The sequence below is a fragment of the Prorops nasuta genome, unplaced genomic scaffold (assembly GCF_024137725.1).
Source record: "Prorops nasuta isolate Cenicafe-Biocafe unplaced genomic scaffold, Cenicafe_Pnas_1.2 PNAS00002, whole genome shotgun sequence".
NCBI classification, from domain to species: Eukaryota; Metazoa; Arthropoda; class Insecta; order Hymenoptera; family Bethylidae; genus Prorops; species Prorops nasuta.
In genome coordinates this window covers 4,947,238-4,964,616 of record NW_027116799.1, presented here as the reverse complement: position 1 = coordinate 4,964,616, position 17,379 = coordinate 4,947,238, and the positions used below count along the sequence as shown (strand labels likewise).

At 38.2% G+C, this 17,379-nt stretch overlaps 3 protein-coding genes across 5 annotated transcripts in view; 1 reads left to right on the top strand and 2 right to left on the bottom strand.

Moving 5' to 3' along the window:
• The window catches only part of Ppn (Papilin), a 69,761-nt gene extending 60,304 nt beyond the window's left edge, over positions 1 to 9,457 (top strand). The window contains exons 22-38 of one of the 3 annotated variants that reach the window (XM_066729533.1): positions 60 to 458; positions 550 to 906; positions 985 to 1,161; positions 1,246 to 1,425; positions 2,456 to 2,626; positions 2,751 to 2,963; positions 3,033 to 3,203; positions 3,271 to 3,660; positions 3,763 to 3,975; positions 4,120 to 4,287; positions 4,534 to 4,773; positions 4,875 to 5,203; positions 5,280 to 5,430; positions 5,626 to 6,111; positions 6,373 to 6,528; positions 6,608 to 6,721; positions 6,805 to 9,457. In XM_066729533.1, coding sequence (XP_066585630.1) covers positions 60 to 458; positions 550 to 906; positions 985 to 1,161; positions 1,246 to 1,425; positions 2,456 to 2,626; positions 2,751 to 2,963; positions 3,033 to 3,203; positions 3,271 to 3,660; positions 3,763 to 3,975; positions 4,120 to 4,287; positions 4,534 to 4,773; positions 4,875 to 5,203; positions 5,280 to 5,430; positions 5,626 to 6,111; positions 6,373 to 6,528; positions 6,608 to 6,721; positions 6,805 to 7,004 — 4,115 coding nt within the window. In that variant the 3' untranslated portion in view covers positions 7,005 to 9,457. The remainder of the gene's footprint in view (positions 1 to 59; positions 459 to 549; positions 907 to 984; positions 1,162 to 1,245; positions 1,426 to 2,455; positions 2,627 to 2,750; positions 2,964 to 3,032; positions 3,204 to 3,270; positions 3,661 to 3,762; positions 3,976 to 4,119; positions 4,288 to 4,533; positions 4,774 to 4,874; positions 5,204 to 5,279; positions 5,431 to 5,625; positions 6,112 to 6,372; positions 6,529 to 6,607; positions 6,722 to 6,804) is intronic. The other 2 variants (XM_066729539.1, XM_066729545.1) reach the window with 2 other exon arrangements.
• Positions 9,458 to 9,537: 80 nt separating this feature from the next.
• LOC136780445 (potassium/sodium hyperpolarization-activated cyclic nucleotide-gated channel 1-like) lies at positions 9,538 to 12,223 on the bottom strand. The gene is made up of 11 exons (XM_066738811.1): positions 12,202 to 12,223; positions 11,974 to 11,994; positions 11,805 to 11,862; positions 11,493 to 11,759; positions 11,178 to 11,399; positions 10,910 to 11,096; positions 10,714 to 10,848; positions 10,446 to 10,638; positions 10,174 to 10,365; positions 9,870 to 10,093; positions 9,538 to 9,810 (listed from the first exon to the last, which is right to left on the bottom strand). The coding sequence occupies exons 1-11, from the start codon at positions 12,221 to 12,223 to the stop codon at positions 9,547 to 9,549; spliced, it is 1,785 nt and encodes a 594-aa protein (XP_066594908.1). The 3' UTR covers positions 9,538 to 9,546.
• Positions 12,224 to 14,470: 2,247 nt separating this feature from the next.
• On the bottom strand, positions 14,471 to 16,853 carry Task7 (TWIK-related acid-sensitive K[+] channel 7). Its single transcript, XM_066732851.1, has 5 exons — positions 16,383 to 16,853; positions 16,166 to 16,321; positions 15,733 to 16,076; positions 15,531 to 15,649; positions 14,471 to 15,452 (listed from the first exon to the last, which is right to left on the bottom strand). Exons 1-5 carry the CDS (start codon positions 16,525 to 16,527, stop codon positions 15,185 to 15,187), a joined length of 1,032 nt encoding a protein of 343 aa, XP_066588948.1. The 5' UTR covers positions 16,528 to 16,853; the 3' UTR covers positions 14,471 to 15,184.
• Between the last annotated feature and the right edge of the window lie 526 nt (positions 16,854 to 17,379).

The window sequence follows — 17,379 nt, the reverse complement described above, 5'->3', positions numbered from 1 at the left end:
AAAAATGTAAAATATATAGATACAACGATACTTAAATATTTCTTTCACTTGTATTTTAGCACTTGGACCAGATGAGTTTGGTTGCCCAACGCAGTGCGACAATTCCACTTATGGTTGCTGCGATGACAATACCACCTCAGCCCATGGACCCAATAAAGAAGGCTGTTGCTTGTCTATGCCTTACGGTTGTTGCCCGGATAACATTTTACCAGCTCGTGGTCCGGACTTGTATGGTTGCGGATGTGAATACTCGAGATTTGGTTGCTGCCCAGACAACAAAACCGCCGCTCGTGGTCAAAACAACGAGGGTTGTGGATGCAATTACACTCCTCATGGTTGCTGCCCGAACCGGTTCACCCCGGCTACCGGCCCGAACTACGAAGGATGCCCATGTTATACCTATCAGTTTGGCTGCTGTCCTGATGGAATCAATGCTGCCAAAGGGCCCCATGGACAAGGTAAACCTCAATACAGATCCATTTTTTATCCTCTCTCAACAATCAATGATACAAAATTCCATAGATACAATGCAATTATTAATATTGGCAGGTTGTGGATGCGATAACACCGAATTCAAGTGTTGTTCCGACGAAAGAACTCCAGCTAAAGGACCTAACTTTGCCGGATGCACTTGCGACGCTTCGAAATACGGTTGTTGTCCTGATGGAGTTGAGGAAGCTCAAGGAGAGAACTTCGAAGGATGCCTCACTGTTCCCACACCTCCTGGTGCATCCTGCGCTCTCGAAAGGGACAGGGGATCCTGTCGCGATTTTACGGTTAAATGGTTCTTCGATACGAAATACGGTGGTTGCTCTCGTTTTTGGTACGGCGGTTGCGAAGGTAACGATAATAGATTCAAAACTCAAGAAGAGTGTAAGGAAGTCTGCGTTTCTCCGAAAGGAAAAGGTATATAAAGCCATACTTACATGACTGTAATTTCCAAAACGACCATTTTCTCTACTTACATTAAATTTTTCATCACAGATGCCTGTTTCTTACCGAAGAGCGCTGGTCCATGTGGAGGTCGCAACCCCACCTGGTACTACGATGCTGAAAGGAAACAGTGTGGACAATTCATCTATGGTGGTTGCCTTGGAAACGCGAATAATTTCAAAACCAGAGAGGACTGCGAAGAACTCTGTGTTGTACCTGACGACATTGGTACATAATTGGCAAATACTTTCAACTAAATAATATTTTGATCTTAATTATATAAAAAGATAAACATTTATCTCGTATCGTTAGATCCTTGCGAACTTCCCAAGGAACAAGGTCCCTGTCAAGGTAACTTCACGAGATGGTACTTCAATAAGGAAGCACAAACTTGCGAAAGATTCAAATATGGTGGATGCAAAGCAAACACCAATAACTTCCCCACTGAAGTTGCCTGTCATCAACAATGCTTGCAGCCTGGACGTAGCCGAGGTACGTAAAATCGCACGTTCGTTCACTGATTTAGCACGCTCTGTGCCTGATTTCACATTTTGTTTTATCACGAATGCTAAAATTCACTCACAAATCAAAACAGGAGCAGATCTACGTACACTACACATTACACTATATACATCTATACTAACGACGGATATAACATATCTACAATTAAATATCAGGGGAACACTAATAGGTTTAATTCTATATATATATAAAGAAATGATAACCCAGGTTTTGATTAATTAATTAATCTCGCAAGGAGATGTTAGCACTAATGAGTGTTTTAGATTGAAATAATTAATTGGGGAAAAACTAACGAAAAGTAATTGAAGAAAAAATAAAAAAAAAACCTATTTTTTGGGGGCTTATATAGGAGGGAAATGGTAGGATAGTTTGTTATAACAGGTGAATTTTGCAGTAGTCCTGCAGGATGAGTGCGCACTGGAGAAAGATCCGGGGCCCTGTCCAGGCTCGTTGTTGCGTTGGCATTATGACGCGAAGCATCAGATTTGTAGGCAATTTGTTTACGGCGGTTGTAAAGGCAACGGCAATAAATTTCGAACCCGCGCTGCATGCCAGCAGCGCTGCGCTCCCCGAGGTATTACAGAGAAATCCAAGAAGTCAATGTCACTGCTTGGCCATTGCAACTTCGCTGATTAATATGACGGGTGATGGCTATTCGCCTTTTACGATTCTTCCCTTTTGGTGTCGGTTCGTTTCACTCCCTTCCCATATTTCTACTCCACCCAATCCCTTTCTCTCAGCCTATATACCTTCTCAAAAAATCGCTACGATCCAGTGGAGAATTCAGCCGCCTCTCACATACGCACACTCGAGAAAAACTTGTCAATTAGCACCGCTTTTTCTGTAAACACCAACAAGTATTGGAAACACAGAGCAATTCTTTTATTTTACAAAATTTATGGTTTTGAGACGGTTAGTTTCAGGGGATTGCTGGGTAGTTTAAATTCTTCTTTAATTGGTGAATGCTTTAACATTGCATGATAATTAATGGAATTAACAGATTCTTGCTCACTGCCACGAGCTGAAGGTAACTGCACGGAAAAGCATCCTAAGTGGTACTTTGATCAGTCGGAGAATCGCTGCATGCCATTCTACTACACTGGCTGTGGGGGTAATAAAAATAACTATCGATCTAGAGACGCATGTGAATCTGATTGTCCGCCCAAGATTGGTAAGCCATAAAAAAAATTTACATGAAATTTCATAAAGCATAAAATCATGGAGAAGAATGTATCATTTCTAAAATAAGGAAATTCAAAATAGAGAGATAAAATTTCTAAAATTGCAAACTTTAGAACAAGACATCTGTCTTCTGCCTGCACTTCTGGGTGAATGTTACAACTATACCAAACGCTGGTATTACGACTCTTACGAGCAGCGATGCAGACAATTTTACTGGGGTGGATGTGGTGGGAACGAGAACAATTTCGGAACGGAAGAGGAGTGTGCTGGAAGATGCGAGAGAGTGGCCGCTACTCCACCGTCGACTCAAATCGAGTTCAAAACAGGTACAAACATTTTTCAATTGATCGAAAAGTCTTCCAGAAACTAGCACTGAAAATCGATACATCGTATAGAACACTGCTTCCTACCGGACGAGCACGGACCCTGCTCGGAGAATCAAGTGAAATGGTTCTACGACAGCAGAGAGGGAATTTGCAAGCAATTCTTCTATGGTGGCTGCCAGAGCAACGGGAATAACTTCAATTCCCGCGAGGAATGCGAATATCGTTGTGGAGAAGTTCAAGGTTGGTAGATGCGAAACTCATAACTCTCGATAAAAATATTACTATAATAATCATTATTTTTGCACAGATGCTTGCACCTTGCCAAAAGTGGTTGGTCCATGCAGCGGCTTCGTTCGACAGTATTACTATGAGAGAAGAACTGGAACTTGCGAGGAGTTTGAATACAGCGGTTGTCAAGGTAACAAGAACCGCTTCCTGGACAGAGATTCCTGCGAGAGGAAATGTAGAAGACAAGCACCGGAACGATCAACGACGCCTGCGGAAATCATCCCTAGCAGTCCAATCTGTGCTGCTCCGGCTGAGCCTGGTCCCTGTAATGGAGAGGTCACAGCTTACTATTTTGATGCTCATTCACGAAAATGTCAAGCATTCATCTACGGAGGTTGCGAAGGAAATGCCAACAGATTCCAAACTGAAGAACAGTGCGAGAGGCTCTGCGGTAACTTCCGAGGTCAAGGTATAGCAAAGATTCTTACGAGTGTAACAAAATAAAGAATAATAAATTCTAATTTTCGAATTCCGTCAGTCGACTAATTCAACATTTTTTCAATATTATCAGACATGTGCCACTTGCCAGTGGACAGTGGTCCGTGCAGAACTTCGATCCCGAAGGTTTACTACGACTACAACAGCCGAACATGTCGTGAATTCACCTACGGGGGCTGCGAAGGTAACGCCAATCGGTTCAGCACCATCCCTGAGTGCGAATCCGTTTGCGTTCATCACGAAGAGCCTGCACCAGCTGGAAACGATACTGCACTCTCACATTTAGGTACCTTAACCGACTATTCAATCAATTTATTCTAATCGTTTAGTAATCTAGCATCTTGCAAAATGAACTTTTATAAGCATTAGAAAGCCGAATTATTTATGGTTGAAGGTAGGGATGATTAACAAATTTGTGCATGTAATTTAGAAATCTGTAAAGAGCCAGTTGACAGTGGATCTTGCACGTCTGGTAGTTACAAGAGATTCCACTTTGACGAGGAATATCAAACCTGCCGGGCCTTCATTTACACCGGTTGCGGAGGCAATCGTAACCGATTTAAAACATTTGAGTCCTGCATTAACACTTGCCTCAGGAGTAAGTCAGGATTTAGAAATAGAACCACTAACTCCTGCAATAGACTATCTTTTATTCTCTCTTCTATTCTTTCAGCTTAATAATATTGTAAATAGCAGATTTTCCTCTTGACCATGTCTCGTCCTTTACAGGTGCAAAAACGTCCTTGTGATATTGTCAAATTTTGATCGCTTCTTTTATTATTTTTATATATTTAGATTAAGAAAGATGTCGCTGGTGATTTTAATGGGTTGATTCACGTTGCAGCGAACAACGAGATCGAAGTGGACGATAAACACTCGAAGGATCCATGTGCTGAGGCACGCGAAGAGTGCAACGTTATCCGTTGTCCTTATGGAAAAGAAGCTTACGTAGATTCACAGGACTGCGAGCGTTGCAGGTGCGTCGATCCTTGCAGGCAAATCTCCTGCGAAGATGGTACTAGATGCTCGGTTACTTTGGTCGGTACCAAGGATGGTCCGGAATACCGTGGTGTCTGCAGATCACGTAAGTTTCAATTTAAAAATTATCAGAGTAGAATTGAAGCTATCTTAGGTAATTGAGAATATTCAAAACTAATCGAGTATGATTGATAAATGATTTTCTAGAAACGAAAGCAGGAAGGTGTCCAAACGTATCGAACAGTACTAGGTGCGAACAGGAATGCTCGTCTGATGCTGACTGCAATGGCGACAGGAAGTGTTGCAACAATGGTTGTGGAACTTCCTGTTTGGCACCAGCGTCAGACGTCCAAAGCACACACCCTACCCCTCATTATCCACCTGTGACACCTCCCACATATGGCGCTGAACCAGCGACGATCCAACCACCGGAAGAGCCCCACGTGAATGCCGAGGAAGGAGGTATAGCCGAGATGAAATGTGTAGCTGTAGGACATCCCAGGCCGATCATCACTTGGAGGAAAGACACGACGCTGGTTAATATTCTATTTTAAAGCATCCCTCATAATTATTATATCACTTTTAATTTAACAAAACTTTGAAATCGATCAGATCAATCCGGCCGAAACACGTCGTCGAATCCTGCCGGATGGCACTTTGCAAGTGATCAATCTGTACAGTTACGACAGAGGTGTTTATATTTGTACAGCTGACAATGGACAAGGACCACCGGTCAGAATAGAATATTATCTGGAAGTTACAGGTAAATTTTTTGAGAACTCCAACCGCAAACACCATACGAACTGTGATTGGCACTGTTCACTAATAATTATTAATAGTTTCTGTGATTTTACTGGGATTTCGATTAAAGGGATGATTAGAATTTTTATAGGAGAATAACAAGTTGTCGTGTTTCTGGTATTTCTTCTTTCTAAAAACGCATGCTTGCACCTTATAGAGCCGCACGACCGTTCGGCTGGAATCGTGGGAGAACCAGATGCTTGCGTGACTGTTACGATGAATTCGCCAAGTGTTCTGCATTGTTACGCAATGGGTTGGCCTAGGCCTACCGTAACTTGGTGGCGTGGAGACCGCATGCTACCATTGACGTCTGAAAACTACGAGCAGGATACCGATTCTACCCTCACAATAACCTCGGTTTCCTTGACTAACCTGGGTGTTTACACTTGTCAAGCCTACAATGGAATCGGTCGTCCTGCTTCCTGGTCCATAACTGTTCAAGCTTTTGGTCCCGTTCATAACGTCAAACCCGAGCAACAGGAATATACCAAATACCTAGTTACTCCACCGAGTGCACCAAGCACCGAAAAGCCTCGTTATCCTTACCGACCAACCAGGGTCTCCTACGTTCCTAGTGTGATACCTCTTTCAACCCCCAGACCCACAACCGCAAGCCCGAGTACAAATGGTACTAGATTCCGAGGTGAGACTCTCACCCTCCTAATCCAATTTAATATTAATGCTTCTTTTAATTTTTGTTTCTTTTTTTGCTTGTCTTGCACGCGTAGCACCTTCTGCACTTGCACCAATCTCAATCAACTAAACATCTCACCCATTGCGCAAATATATTAATTCTTTTATATTTTAGCACAATTTTTTAAACCAGCAAATAAACTATTGCTTTATTCGTGTGTATATTCTTTAATTTAGAGACTCTGCCTGATTGTATTTTTATTTTAAATAGTTCCGGTGACAGTGAACGTATCGGTGATACAGAACCAGTTCCCCGAGGGTGGCGATGTAAGCATCACCTGCCAAGTTGATGGATATCCAATTCCTCGAGTGCTTTGGTACAAAGATGACCAGTTAATAGCCACAAATAATAGAGTAAAGATATCTGGTAAGTGGCCAATATCGTCATCAATAATGTTCTCTATTGTCGAGGAATCTCTCACTAACCGTAATCATATTTCTAACAGAAGCCAATAGACTCCTCATTGATGACGCGAACAAAGAGGACTCCGGTAGATACAAATGCGAAGCTGCCAATGACTACTATACAGCTTCCGATAGCGTTGACATTCGTGTCGATGGTGAGTCGATAATTACTATATATTTAAAAAAATTATTGAATAATGTGGAAGAGAGTAACATTTTATTAATTTTCCCATCGCAGGAATTTTCATCCATCCAAACTGCGTGGACAACGACTTCTTCGCCAAGTGCGAGTTAATCGTAATGGCCAAATATTGTCAGCACAAATACTACGCGAAATTCTGCTGTCGATCCTGCACGAAAGCTGGCCAACTTTCATCCAGAATAGAATATTCGGATGACGCGAGGAGTAGAAGATCCGTTTTAGAAACGCTGATCTAAGAGGCCAATGACAACTCGACTTTTCGGCGTACTCCGGCTTAAAGCAGATAACACCCAGTTTTTATTCCCAGTATAGAGAGAGATAGAGCACTCTGCGAGTTTGAAGAAAACGGAACGCCGAAATATCGACGTCTCACTTAACACTGCCAAAGCCTTAGAACGTCTATACATAGATTTAATATATTAAGTACCAACGGAATAAAAAATAAGGTCCCGGACAACTGCCTGACTGTTGAAAGTGCATCGCGACCCATACTGCAGTTTCGTATGCTTATCTTTGCCAGCTTATCCATGTATATACGATCTGACGCTGAATCCTAGTCCGACGGAGCCATATTGATTAAACGACTCGTCTTTCACGAAACGACCGATCGAAGTGTCTCCCTGACCAGAAAGATTTTAATCCCAAGAATCCCTTATTCCCGATCCCCGAAATATCCAAAACCTCAGGCTTGCTATTTTTACCCAGTTTCATCTACTTTTGATAACTTGAGCGAAAAATAGCGAACGGATCAAATCATTCCTTAGACATTCTTGTACGAGAGACTAATAAAACATCCTAGCCTCTCGAACCTCAAAAGAAGCAGACTTTGATATAACGATCGATATGTGTACCAGACATCCGTATAGAAAACTGATAGCTTTCGTTACAAATGAAATTTCGACCAAAAACTCATCCCAACCAAAAGCATTTTAGACTTCGAGCTCAGGGCGGACTTGAAAACCGATAAACAACATAGTGTGGTTATCTCTTTTTTTTCACGCATCACTGTGAATCAAATGAGTTGATCAGTTGAAATGGATGGAGCAGGAATAGTGAGATAGAGCAAAAATAGTGTTTTTTTCCTCATTTAATTCACGGTGCTACGCGATTAAAGTAAAACTGTACCTACCTACGTTAAGCGTATATCCACGTTATGTTGTATAATATAAATAGTTTATTACGCAGTACACCATTATACTTTATACATGTATATTGTTATTACTTATTTCTAACGAATAACTCGAATATTGCCATAGTGTGGTTAATTATTAAGTTCTTCGTGTATGTATGTGCGAAGGTGAGGTGCTTTACGAGGGTGCAAATAGGATATCCGAAGGGACAAAGCTGGCGATTAAATTTGGGCTTTTGCACCTTTTCGAACACCGTGCATGTACAGTTTTCTTATACTACCGAGTTTTGCGTTTTAGTCCTCTAAAGTTAAACATGTGGATTAGACACTATAAATACGAAACTTTTGTATTTCTTCCTCGAGCAATTTAATTCTTTTCTTGGGAGAGAATTGTGATTGATGTACCGAAAGAATCTATAAAAAGCGTATACACGTTTAGACGTAATTCTGTACTTTATCAACTTAGTCACAGCAAAAACAGTGCCTTATTAGATTTCCTGTGAGGGGACTGCAAGATGAGTGTTGAATATCAATTAGAACGCTAATGATTGTTAAGTAGCTCAGAGGATTTTTAATTCAATGCGTGAGATTAATAATTAGAAGAGAAGAAAAAGTGGTGACATTTATAATAGAACACTCCCACGTAGTGCGCATTGTGTCAAAAACGTTCTTGAAACTTTGTAAAATGTTAAATCGAGACCGGGAATGTTTTAGCAACGTTTCTGAGACTGTACGGACTATGCAGACTCTTATCCTGCACTCTTCTATATTTGACCAATAGCGATATGAAAATTTTAGCAACCATCGTGTAAAGTAGTTACGCAATTCTATAATAGTAAATGTATAATATAGGAAAAATCAGAATTTCCATTCATATATTAATCGTAGGTTCGAGATATTATTGTGCTATAAAGAGATTTAAGGATCATCGAGGAGTTTAAATATATACGATACGCTATGACATGAATTTTCAGGGTATCCTGTTTCCCATTTTTATTATTTATAATACAATTTTTAGAGATGCACTTTCATTACTAGCGTCAGTTTTTAACGTAGTATGTATATAATTTTATTGCTCCTTCTTCTATTCTATTTTCTTTTTTCAACAATAAAAATGCTTACTAATATTTACCAATAATTCGGTCCGTAATATCGATCGAACTTCATCTTTACTATCCCTGAGAAAAATCTTCGAACATATCAATTAAACAAAATGAGAAACAAGATTAACATAAGCTAAGCTATCGTAATTTTAAAATTGATATGAAGTTTCGAAATAATCGGGCCGCTGCGAACGTCTTTATTGATCAAATCCATTTAAGAAAAAGAATATCGAAAGTAAATAAATATGACTACCCATATCTTCGACGTATTATAGTCATACGTATAACTCGTTCCAGTGTTAACTTTAGCGAGTGTACTTGTAGACATATAAGTATCTTAGATAGAGAATTATATATAACTATGAAATAAATTTAGATTTAAATAAATGCCACTATACAAATATTGTATGGACAATAATAATATTTAAGATTTCAAAAATATATAATTAAATAAGTACTATTGCTATTATTGTACAAGGGGGAGAAAATCATTATTGATAAACAAAAGTAACCCATCAATATCTTTATTATTACAACTGGAATGGCTCAGGGTGGGGGATAGTTGGGATTTAACATCACCCTGTTTTTCTGTTCTTCCTCGACCAGAATAGTTCTCTGTATTCGATCGGTTGCTGTCTTTTCGATTTGAGAAAATAATTCTGAATTGACAGCAATACACTTGCGAAAATCTTTTCGATCCAGGCGATAAACTTCGCAAACCTCAATGGCAATTATGCTGGCCACTCTTCGTTGATCTGGTACTAAAAGAGCTACTTCGCCAAAATGAGAACCGTCATCCAAATGACAAATCTGAAAGAATATTTTTTATCTCAAGTAATACAGACACGAGAAAATGATTTAATACTAACCTCCTTCCCCGTTGGTGTTAATACCGAAACAGTTCCAGTAGCTAAAAAAAACATGCAATCCCCTTGACTGCCAGATTTGATTATGTAATCATTCGGCAGATATATTTCGAACTTCAAATGCATTATGATAGCTTGTAATCTGTCGTTTGGTAAATCTTTGAACAACGGGACATTTATTATTAATCTTCGGCAGGACTCGTAAGCAACTGCTTGACGAAGAGTTCCTGGCACAAAATAGAGAATCGTTAAAGATTTGTCACTTAACATTTTAATTATTAATAAAAATGTATCGAAGCATAAGTACTCGAAAGGTTTGATAGAATCACTTTTTCCCTAAAATAACTATTCTTAAAACGACAATTGTAATACATTAATAATCGTCTTTTCATATGCGGTGGTAATTGCTTTTGCACTGTAAATGCTGCCAACTGATCAACTATTTCATGAAACTTTGACTCCGAAGCTTTACTGCCTGCCTTTATTTGTAGGAACATTACTGAAAGACAACCAATGGTTATAATTGTTAATATATAATAAATATCACTGATGTGAAATCATTGATGATTTTTAACCAACTTATTATATACGTTTCCACTATTATGCCCAGTATCATAAGTGCAGTATTAATAGTAAGGTGAACATTTGTTTTTGGAATGATTATGCCATAGCCACTCGTAAAAATATTTTCCAAAACTATAAAGAAAGCATATTGAAACAACAACAATAACTCTGCATCTTCTATCGCTCGTATCCAACAATCGTCGCATTCCTAAATGAACCAAATTATTCTTATCCCTTGTATATAATAATAGACCCTTTTTTTGCTAATAATCAAATCGGTTACCTTCATTGATATGTTGTTAATGTGTAGCATGAGAATGGGTATCAATACACAGATACAGGTAAACCAAAATAACATTGAAATTGTGAATAACAAAGTAAGATATGAATCGTAGTAAAAGTTGTCTATTTTAAAGTACTGAAATATTAACGTTCGATTTAGAAATACTAATTAATATTTGTTTGCGAGACGGTCTTACATTGAATATTTGATAGGACTTGGAAATCATCGTAGGATATCGAAGCAATTTTAACATTGGCAGCAAATTGCAAAATACCATAAAAAGGCTCATGCCTTGTCCCGGTAACTTACGCCATGGCAATGTTATGTGATCATATGGCAACGACGAAAGAATGTCTATTATTAAATAATTTTTAGCGTATGCACTAAAAACAATAGCCAGAAAAATATTATTAATAAGATCAAGAAAAATAATGTAGTTTCACTTGAATAAGTGTAATTTTTACATGATAGTTTTCCTCGGATCCAAATAAACGCTCTTAGTTTTCACATCGTAATAGCCAGTTATAAAATTAAGAAATATACTTATCCAGGATATCGCATAAATTGATAAATTCAACTTGTCCATTCCGATAAACTTAAAATTCATCACCACAAAAGAAATCATAAAGGGTATTGTAACAAGCGCAACAAAGTATAATATTGCCTCTATACTATCGCAAACAAATCTAGAGAAAATAATTAAGTGCGTTCAAATTATTTTTACGCAAGTAACATTAGGAGGTTAATTCTATTCTAACTGAGAAGAGAAGGAAACTTACCGGAAATAACTGAATGGATGAATGACCCACCAATACTCGGAATTAAGATGTCTTTCCTTTTCATTCTCCACTGCTGCAATACTATCTAAATATTTGTAACAACCAGGTACGCGTTCACTGATCTTACACCAGTTACTCCATAGATCTTTAAATCGACCTCTAACTATTTTCGGTTTAAGCGGGAGCCGACAAACATGATTCGACATTCTACTGGAAATGGTAAATGATTCTGCCAGAAGGGGTAAATTGATACCATTCTTACCGATTCTTTTGAATGTTAGCCATTTTTTATTCGTATTTGCTTCAGTTTACGTTCGGGGTAACGCTATTTTGCACTGTATAGCGTACAGCTGTTCAAGATTGAAGTTAGCTGTTTATGTAACGTTGATGAATAATACGTACTGTATTGCTGTGACGTTAGCATCGATAGCGTTCATTTCGGACTATCGCGCTATTTCGATTTAAACGAATGAAATTTTACCTGCTCGCTTCAATATAGCCACTATGAAATATAAAAATCACGTCACAATTATTCAATTACCTCCGCATAAAATTATAATAAAGCTTTGTTTATGTGTGAGAGAAAGAGAGAGAGAGAGAGAGAAACAATAGTAAAAACTTAATCGACAGTTTCTCTTGCTTAAAAATCTTAGTAAATATCGAGAAATACGGTTAGCGTATCGACGGTAAGTGTGTACATACCGCCAACCAACTTTTTCAGATTTTGCCATTATTCTTTATCTATCTTAAAATATTTTATCAATATGACCGTTTAAATTTTGAAAAACGTGAGAATTTCTGTATTATTTTTTGATCGGCTGTAATTCTAGTTTGAAAAATGCAGTTTGTTTTGTTTTGATATTTAGAAACGCGCGTGCGGTATATAAATATTTACCTTAAAGTCCACAAGGCCAAATAGAAAAATTCAATATAGCTTACCCAATATGGCGACGATTTTGTAAGAAAATAGTCATTTTTCTATTTGTCCTACCGGACTGAAGCAAATATTTCTATGCCGTAAGTTTCTAAATTTTAGTACAAAACAAAACACAATTTTCAAATTAAAATTATAGCTGATTGAAAGATAATATGGAAATTTTCACGTTTTTTAAAATTTAAACGGCCATATTAATAAAATATATTAAGATAGGTAAACAATAATGACAGATCCTGAAAAAGCACACGCAAAAACTGTAAGAACATATGCGACAAAAAGATCCGTCTCATATATTTACCAGTATTGCAAAATGAATATAAAATTTGTGTCGTTTAGAACCGAAAAGGATTAATATGATATAGTTTATGTAGGTTCAAATAAAATCAAAGAGACTTACAGGATGTGATAGTCCTTAAGAGTTTTGTTTTGACCGTTGCAAGCACTGCAGGACACGAGAAAAACACAACATACGTGTATACCACTGTAAAAATTCACTAATATTTTAATAATTACACGAATTCTTACGAAGATAAAAACTTTTATTCTCACCACACACTCCATTTCGCGATATTATATTGATTTATAAATGATTATTTAACTATTAACTAAGAAAATGGCGAATACACGCGACACACGCGCTGCGCACTGACGACTTTTACGATTTTTTCATTTATTACACTGTTATATGGGAGATTTTTCAATCACTAATGGAGAAAAATGCGAATTGCGGCGAAATTATTCGGAAAAAGCAACAAAAGTGCACTCGTGCGCGAAAAAAGCGAAAAATCCGGCCGCTTTTCACTAGCGGGAATTAAATTCGAAAAACTGTCGCAACATAAGATTCGAAAATAAAAATAAATATGGCGGAGGAACATCGGGAGGGGAAAGAAAGAACGTGCTTGGGCAAATGCAAAAACGGAACTCTTTTAACTCCACTTCATACTTCACGTTGATATTCTATTGAATTTTGTCAGACATAAAATTTTTTAACTACACTTTACACATTGCACTGCAGTATGATGTAAAAATCTTGGAGAATCGAACGCTTTCGGTATCACTTGACACTTTACTTGGACATTTTATCGTGTTTTGAGCGATTTTCTTAATTAAAACTGAAGAAAAATGCGAATTGCGGCTAAATAATGGAGGAGAAGCGAGGAGATCGCGCGCCAGTGCGATCTCCTCGCTTCTCCTCCATTATTTAGCCGCAATTCGCACTTTTCTCCATTAATAATTGAAAAATCTCTTAAAACCGACAAAAAACAAGCTTCCCCTGTAAAAAGAGGCGGTGAATACATAAATCGTCTAGCATATAAATAATATGATAAAATGAAATATTCCAATTAAAAGAATTGGTGAAATTCTTATGTTAGGCATGGAAGTATATATTTTTACTGTGGCAAAAGTTAATATTTCGAAAAAAAAGTTATTTGCCGGGCAGAAATAATTTAACAGATTGTCTGATAAAAGGATTAATATACAGTGAAGCTGCTTTAGTAAAACAAAATCACCAAGCATTCAACAGCAAACAATTTTCCCTGACTAAGATGTAAATTTATTTAAACCATTTCAAGGATAGATAAAAGAATAATAGTCTTTCTAATTTTTGTTAATTTGAGTATGAATATTTGTTAAGCAATGGACTTTCGAATGTCAACCGCACGGTTTACTCCTCATTCGGTATCTATCGGCTCTGACAGAATTGTAATATTTGTAATAGAATTCGTAAATCGATGAGAATGGCTCATATGGACGAGGATGGAGGACTCTGTGTATATACGTGTTAAAATACTTGAGGAAGCATGACATACTGGAGAGCCTGACTATACCCACGAATTCACGTCATTGTTGGCAGCAATGATGTCTGCTGAAGGTGTTGGTAGTCACTGCACACACAGATATGTTGATTCGCTGTAGTGTGAGTACTCAGCTTTGGCATTTTCAAGCATTGAAATATTTATCCAGACATCTGATTCGTCCTATTTCCTCGAGGTATCACTTGAAGAGACGATGAGAATAAAGATATTAACAAATTTCAAAGTTCTGTAATATTTCGTATATTTATTTTAAAAATTTGGTCTCTTAAAATATTATCGTGTTCGTTATCTTAATGGTGTAAGACACGCATATTTCTATTTATATATGTAAAATGATGTTAAAACACCGATCATATCGGCATATTTCTCGCTTCGATAATAAACTGATAATTATTCAATGTACACAATAATATTGGATTGACATTGTCGCACCTTTGTCCAAGAGTTTCCGTCTGGCGAATAAAAGAGGATCGCAGACAAACATTTTAAAATTACAATTCACCTTTGGTGTACGTATTTTTGGCACATGATAGTACCCCACTAGGAATCATGGAAGTTTCTTTAAAAAACAGTTGGATCCCAGGCGTATCAATTGGAACACACAGTTACCTATTCCTTTTATCGAAACTTTAAATGGAAGATAAATGGAATTCCTAGCAGAAATCTACCTACGGGGAAGACAGTTTGAAATAGACTCGAATCCTAAAAATATTAACATTGGAAGATTGTTTTATAATCGAGAGAGATATTAAACGTCTAAGATAATTTTTAAAAGATTTTACTAGGAAGAGATTGAAATCGTTTGTAGATGACTTATATAATAGCAGTATCGTGTTTCAGTTGAGGGTAGCCAGTCGTTTTACACACCGATATCAAGTATGATTAAGCTACCATTTGACAGTGGAGGATGTAAATTGCGACGAGACGAAATTCCTTCATCAAACCGACGCCCGTTTCATTCTGTAAGTACTGGAAATCGTGGGACGTCTGTATCCCTGATATTCCGAGGAATTCAGTAGGTCCGTCGTGGGTGGACCTAGACAGGTACAGGAACACACACTCACGCAATCGTCAGTCTCGTATAGAACTGGATCGTGGCCAGCTAACAATCTCCCATTAACAGCTACGACTTCACCGTCCAACGTTAAAACGTGATGAGACGCTGATTGCAATTCGCTGTCGTCCCTTCGCGAATCTGCCGTATTCCTAGAATCGTAAAGAAAAATCGTTAATCGGCATTCGTGCAACTCTCGAAACTGTAATAGAACTTTGATAAACGCTCACATGGTCATGAATCGAAGTACCAATAAATTGATGCTAGCAGCAACCACTGCTAGGCCAAAAAGGATGAAAACCAAGCTCAGGGCAACGTATCCAGGTTTATTGGAGAGTGCTTGATCGTTCTGTAAAGTATGGGCTAGGATTACTGCGACTGTCTAATTGGTCAATTGTAGGGTATAGCAAAAATAGAATTTCTTCGGCTTACCTGTAGCGCAACGTAATCTCCAAATCCGATAGTTGTCAGTGTTACAAAACAATAATAAAAACTGTCAAAGTAGCTCCAACCCTCGTAACGTGAAAAAACTGCAGCACCAGTCGTTATGATAATGGTTGATAGCATCCCAGTGGCTAACATAAGGTTCATCTCGGTAGCTTCGGTTTTTTGGCATCTCATGTAGGTCTTAGCCCGTCTAATAATGACCGATGCGAATTTATTTAAACGTTCACCGATACTTTGGAACATCACGAGGCCAAGTGGTATTCCTACCATCGCATAAGCCATGCAAAATGCTTTACCTCCCACTGTCACTGGCGTAGAATGTCCATAACCTGAAAGAAAAGAGTTTATAAATTTCTGTGTCATCAGAGTGAGAAGAGTCTAGCACGAGCATTAAAAAAGAAGAAATTAAGAATTTTACCTATCATAGCCAGTACCACGGTGGCAAAATAAAAAGCACCGGCAAATTTCCATTGGGGTCCAGCCTTGTGTGGCTTATTCTCGATTATCACAATTTCTACCATCCGGTAATCCTCCGGTGTTATGTTGTACTTCCTCATCATGTTCCGTTTCACCTCTAAATTTGTTCAACGATAAACAATTTTTAATCACAGACTTAGACAACGAGTTTTACTCACCCGATAGAAATTCGAAGCGCTTTTTCTCCGTTTCCGATTCCAGAGCGTCAAAGACCGCAGCTCCGACCAAGAGATAAGTGAACGTGCATACTACCAGCGACAGGGTCCTTACATTTTGCCTCTTCATCTTTCCCGTTTTAGACATTCAAAACTACCCCTTGTCCCGCCACCAGTTATCATCCCGTCGATCGAAGCGTACGGATCAAATGTGTCATTATCGTAGGAAAAATATTCTCTTCCAGAACTTCATTGGATATGTTTGCTCTCGGCAGGACATTAAATTCAGGATTGCCTCGTGCTTGACGCGAACTTGTCAAGTGGATACCGCAAAACACCGGTAAATATTATTAGTGAAGCATGCTTGTAAAAAGAATCACCTTTTAATCACTGGAAGAAATATTACTGACAAAGTTTGGCAACACATTCGCACAATAACGTGCGTTTATATCTGGCAAGGGCCGCAATGCGTTCCTACGCAGGAGGAACAGATGTAGTATTGATCAGACGCGCATGGGGATAAACTCCATGGCAACGCGCGATCCTAGTAATTTCTCTGGAGATACTTGAGAGACTAGCGGTAAGGACTTGCGCCGAGATAACATCAGATTTCCGAGATGATCAATAAATAGATCAGACGCAGGTGAAATAATCTTTGTATCCCTCCAATTTTTCCATTAAGGACAATTTAATAAAATGCGATAGAATTTTAGTAATCGTGCATTGAATGCGCAATCTTCCATTCTTTCGCATCATCCCCTCCCCCTCCGTGATGCTGTTTCTGTTGGGGATGAAAACTGCATATTCTTTCACCTGCCAATTTCATCTTACAATTTCTCCGTTACTACTGCAATGTAATATATATAATTGGTGGAGATCAAAATACGAAAGTGAAAAAACGCGATAAACTTATTTTATTGAGTAATTGTTATTTATTTTTTGGAGGAAAGAGAAAAATATTTACGCTACAGCATCCTAGGGCTGTAAGAAGTTACAAGGG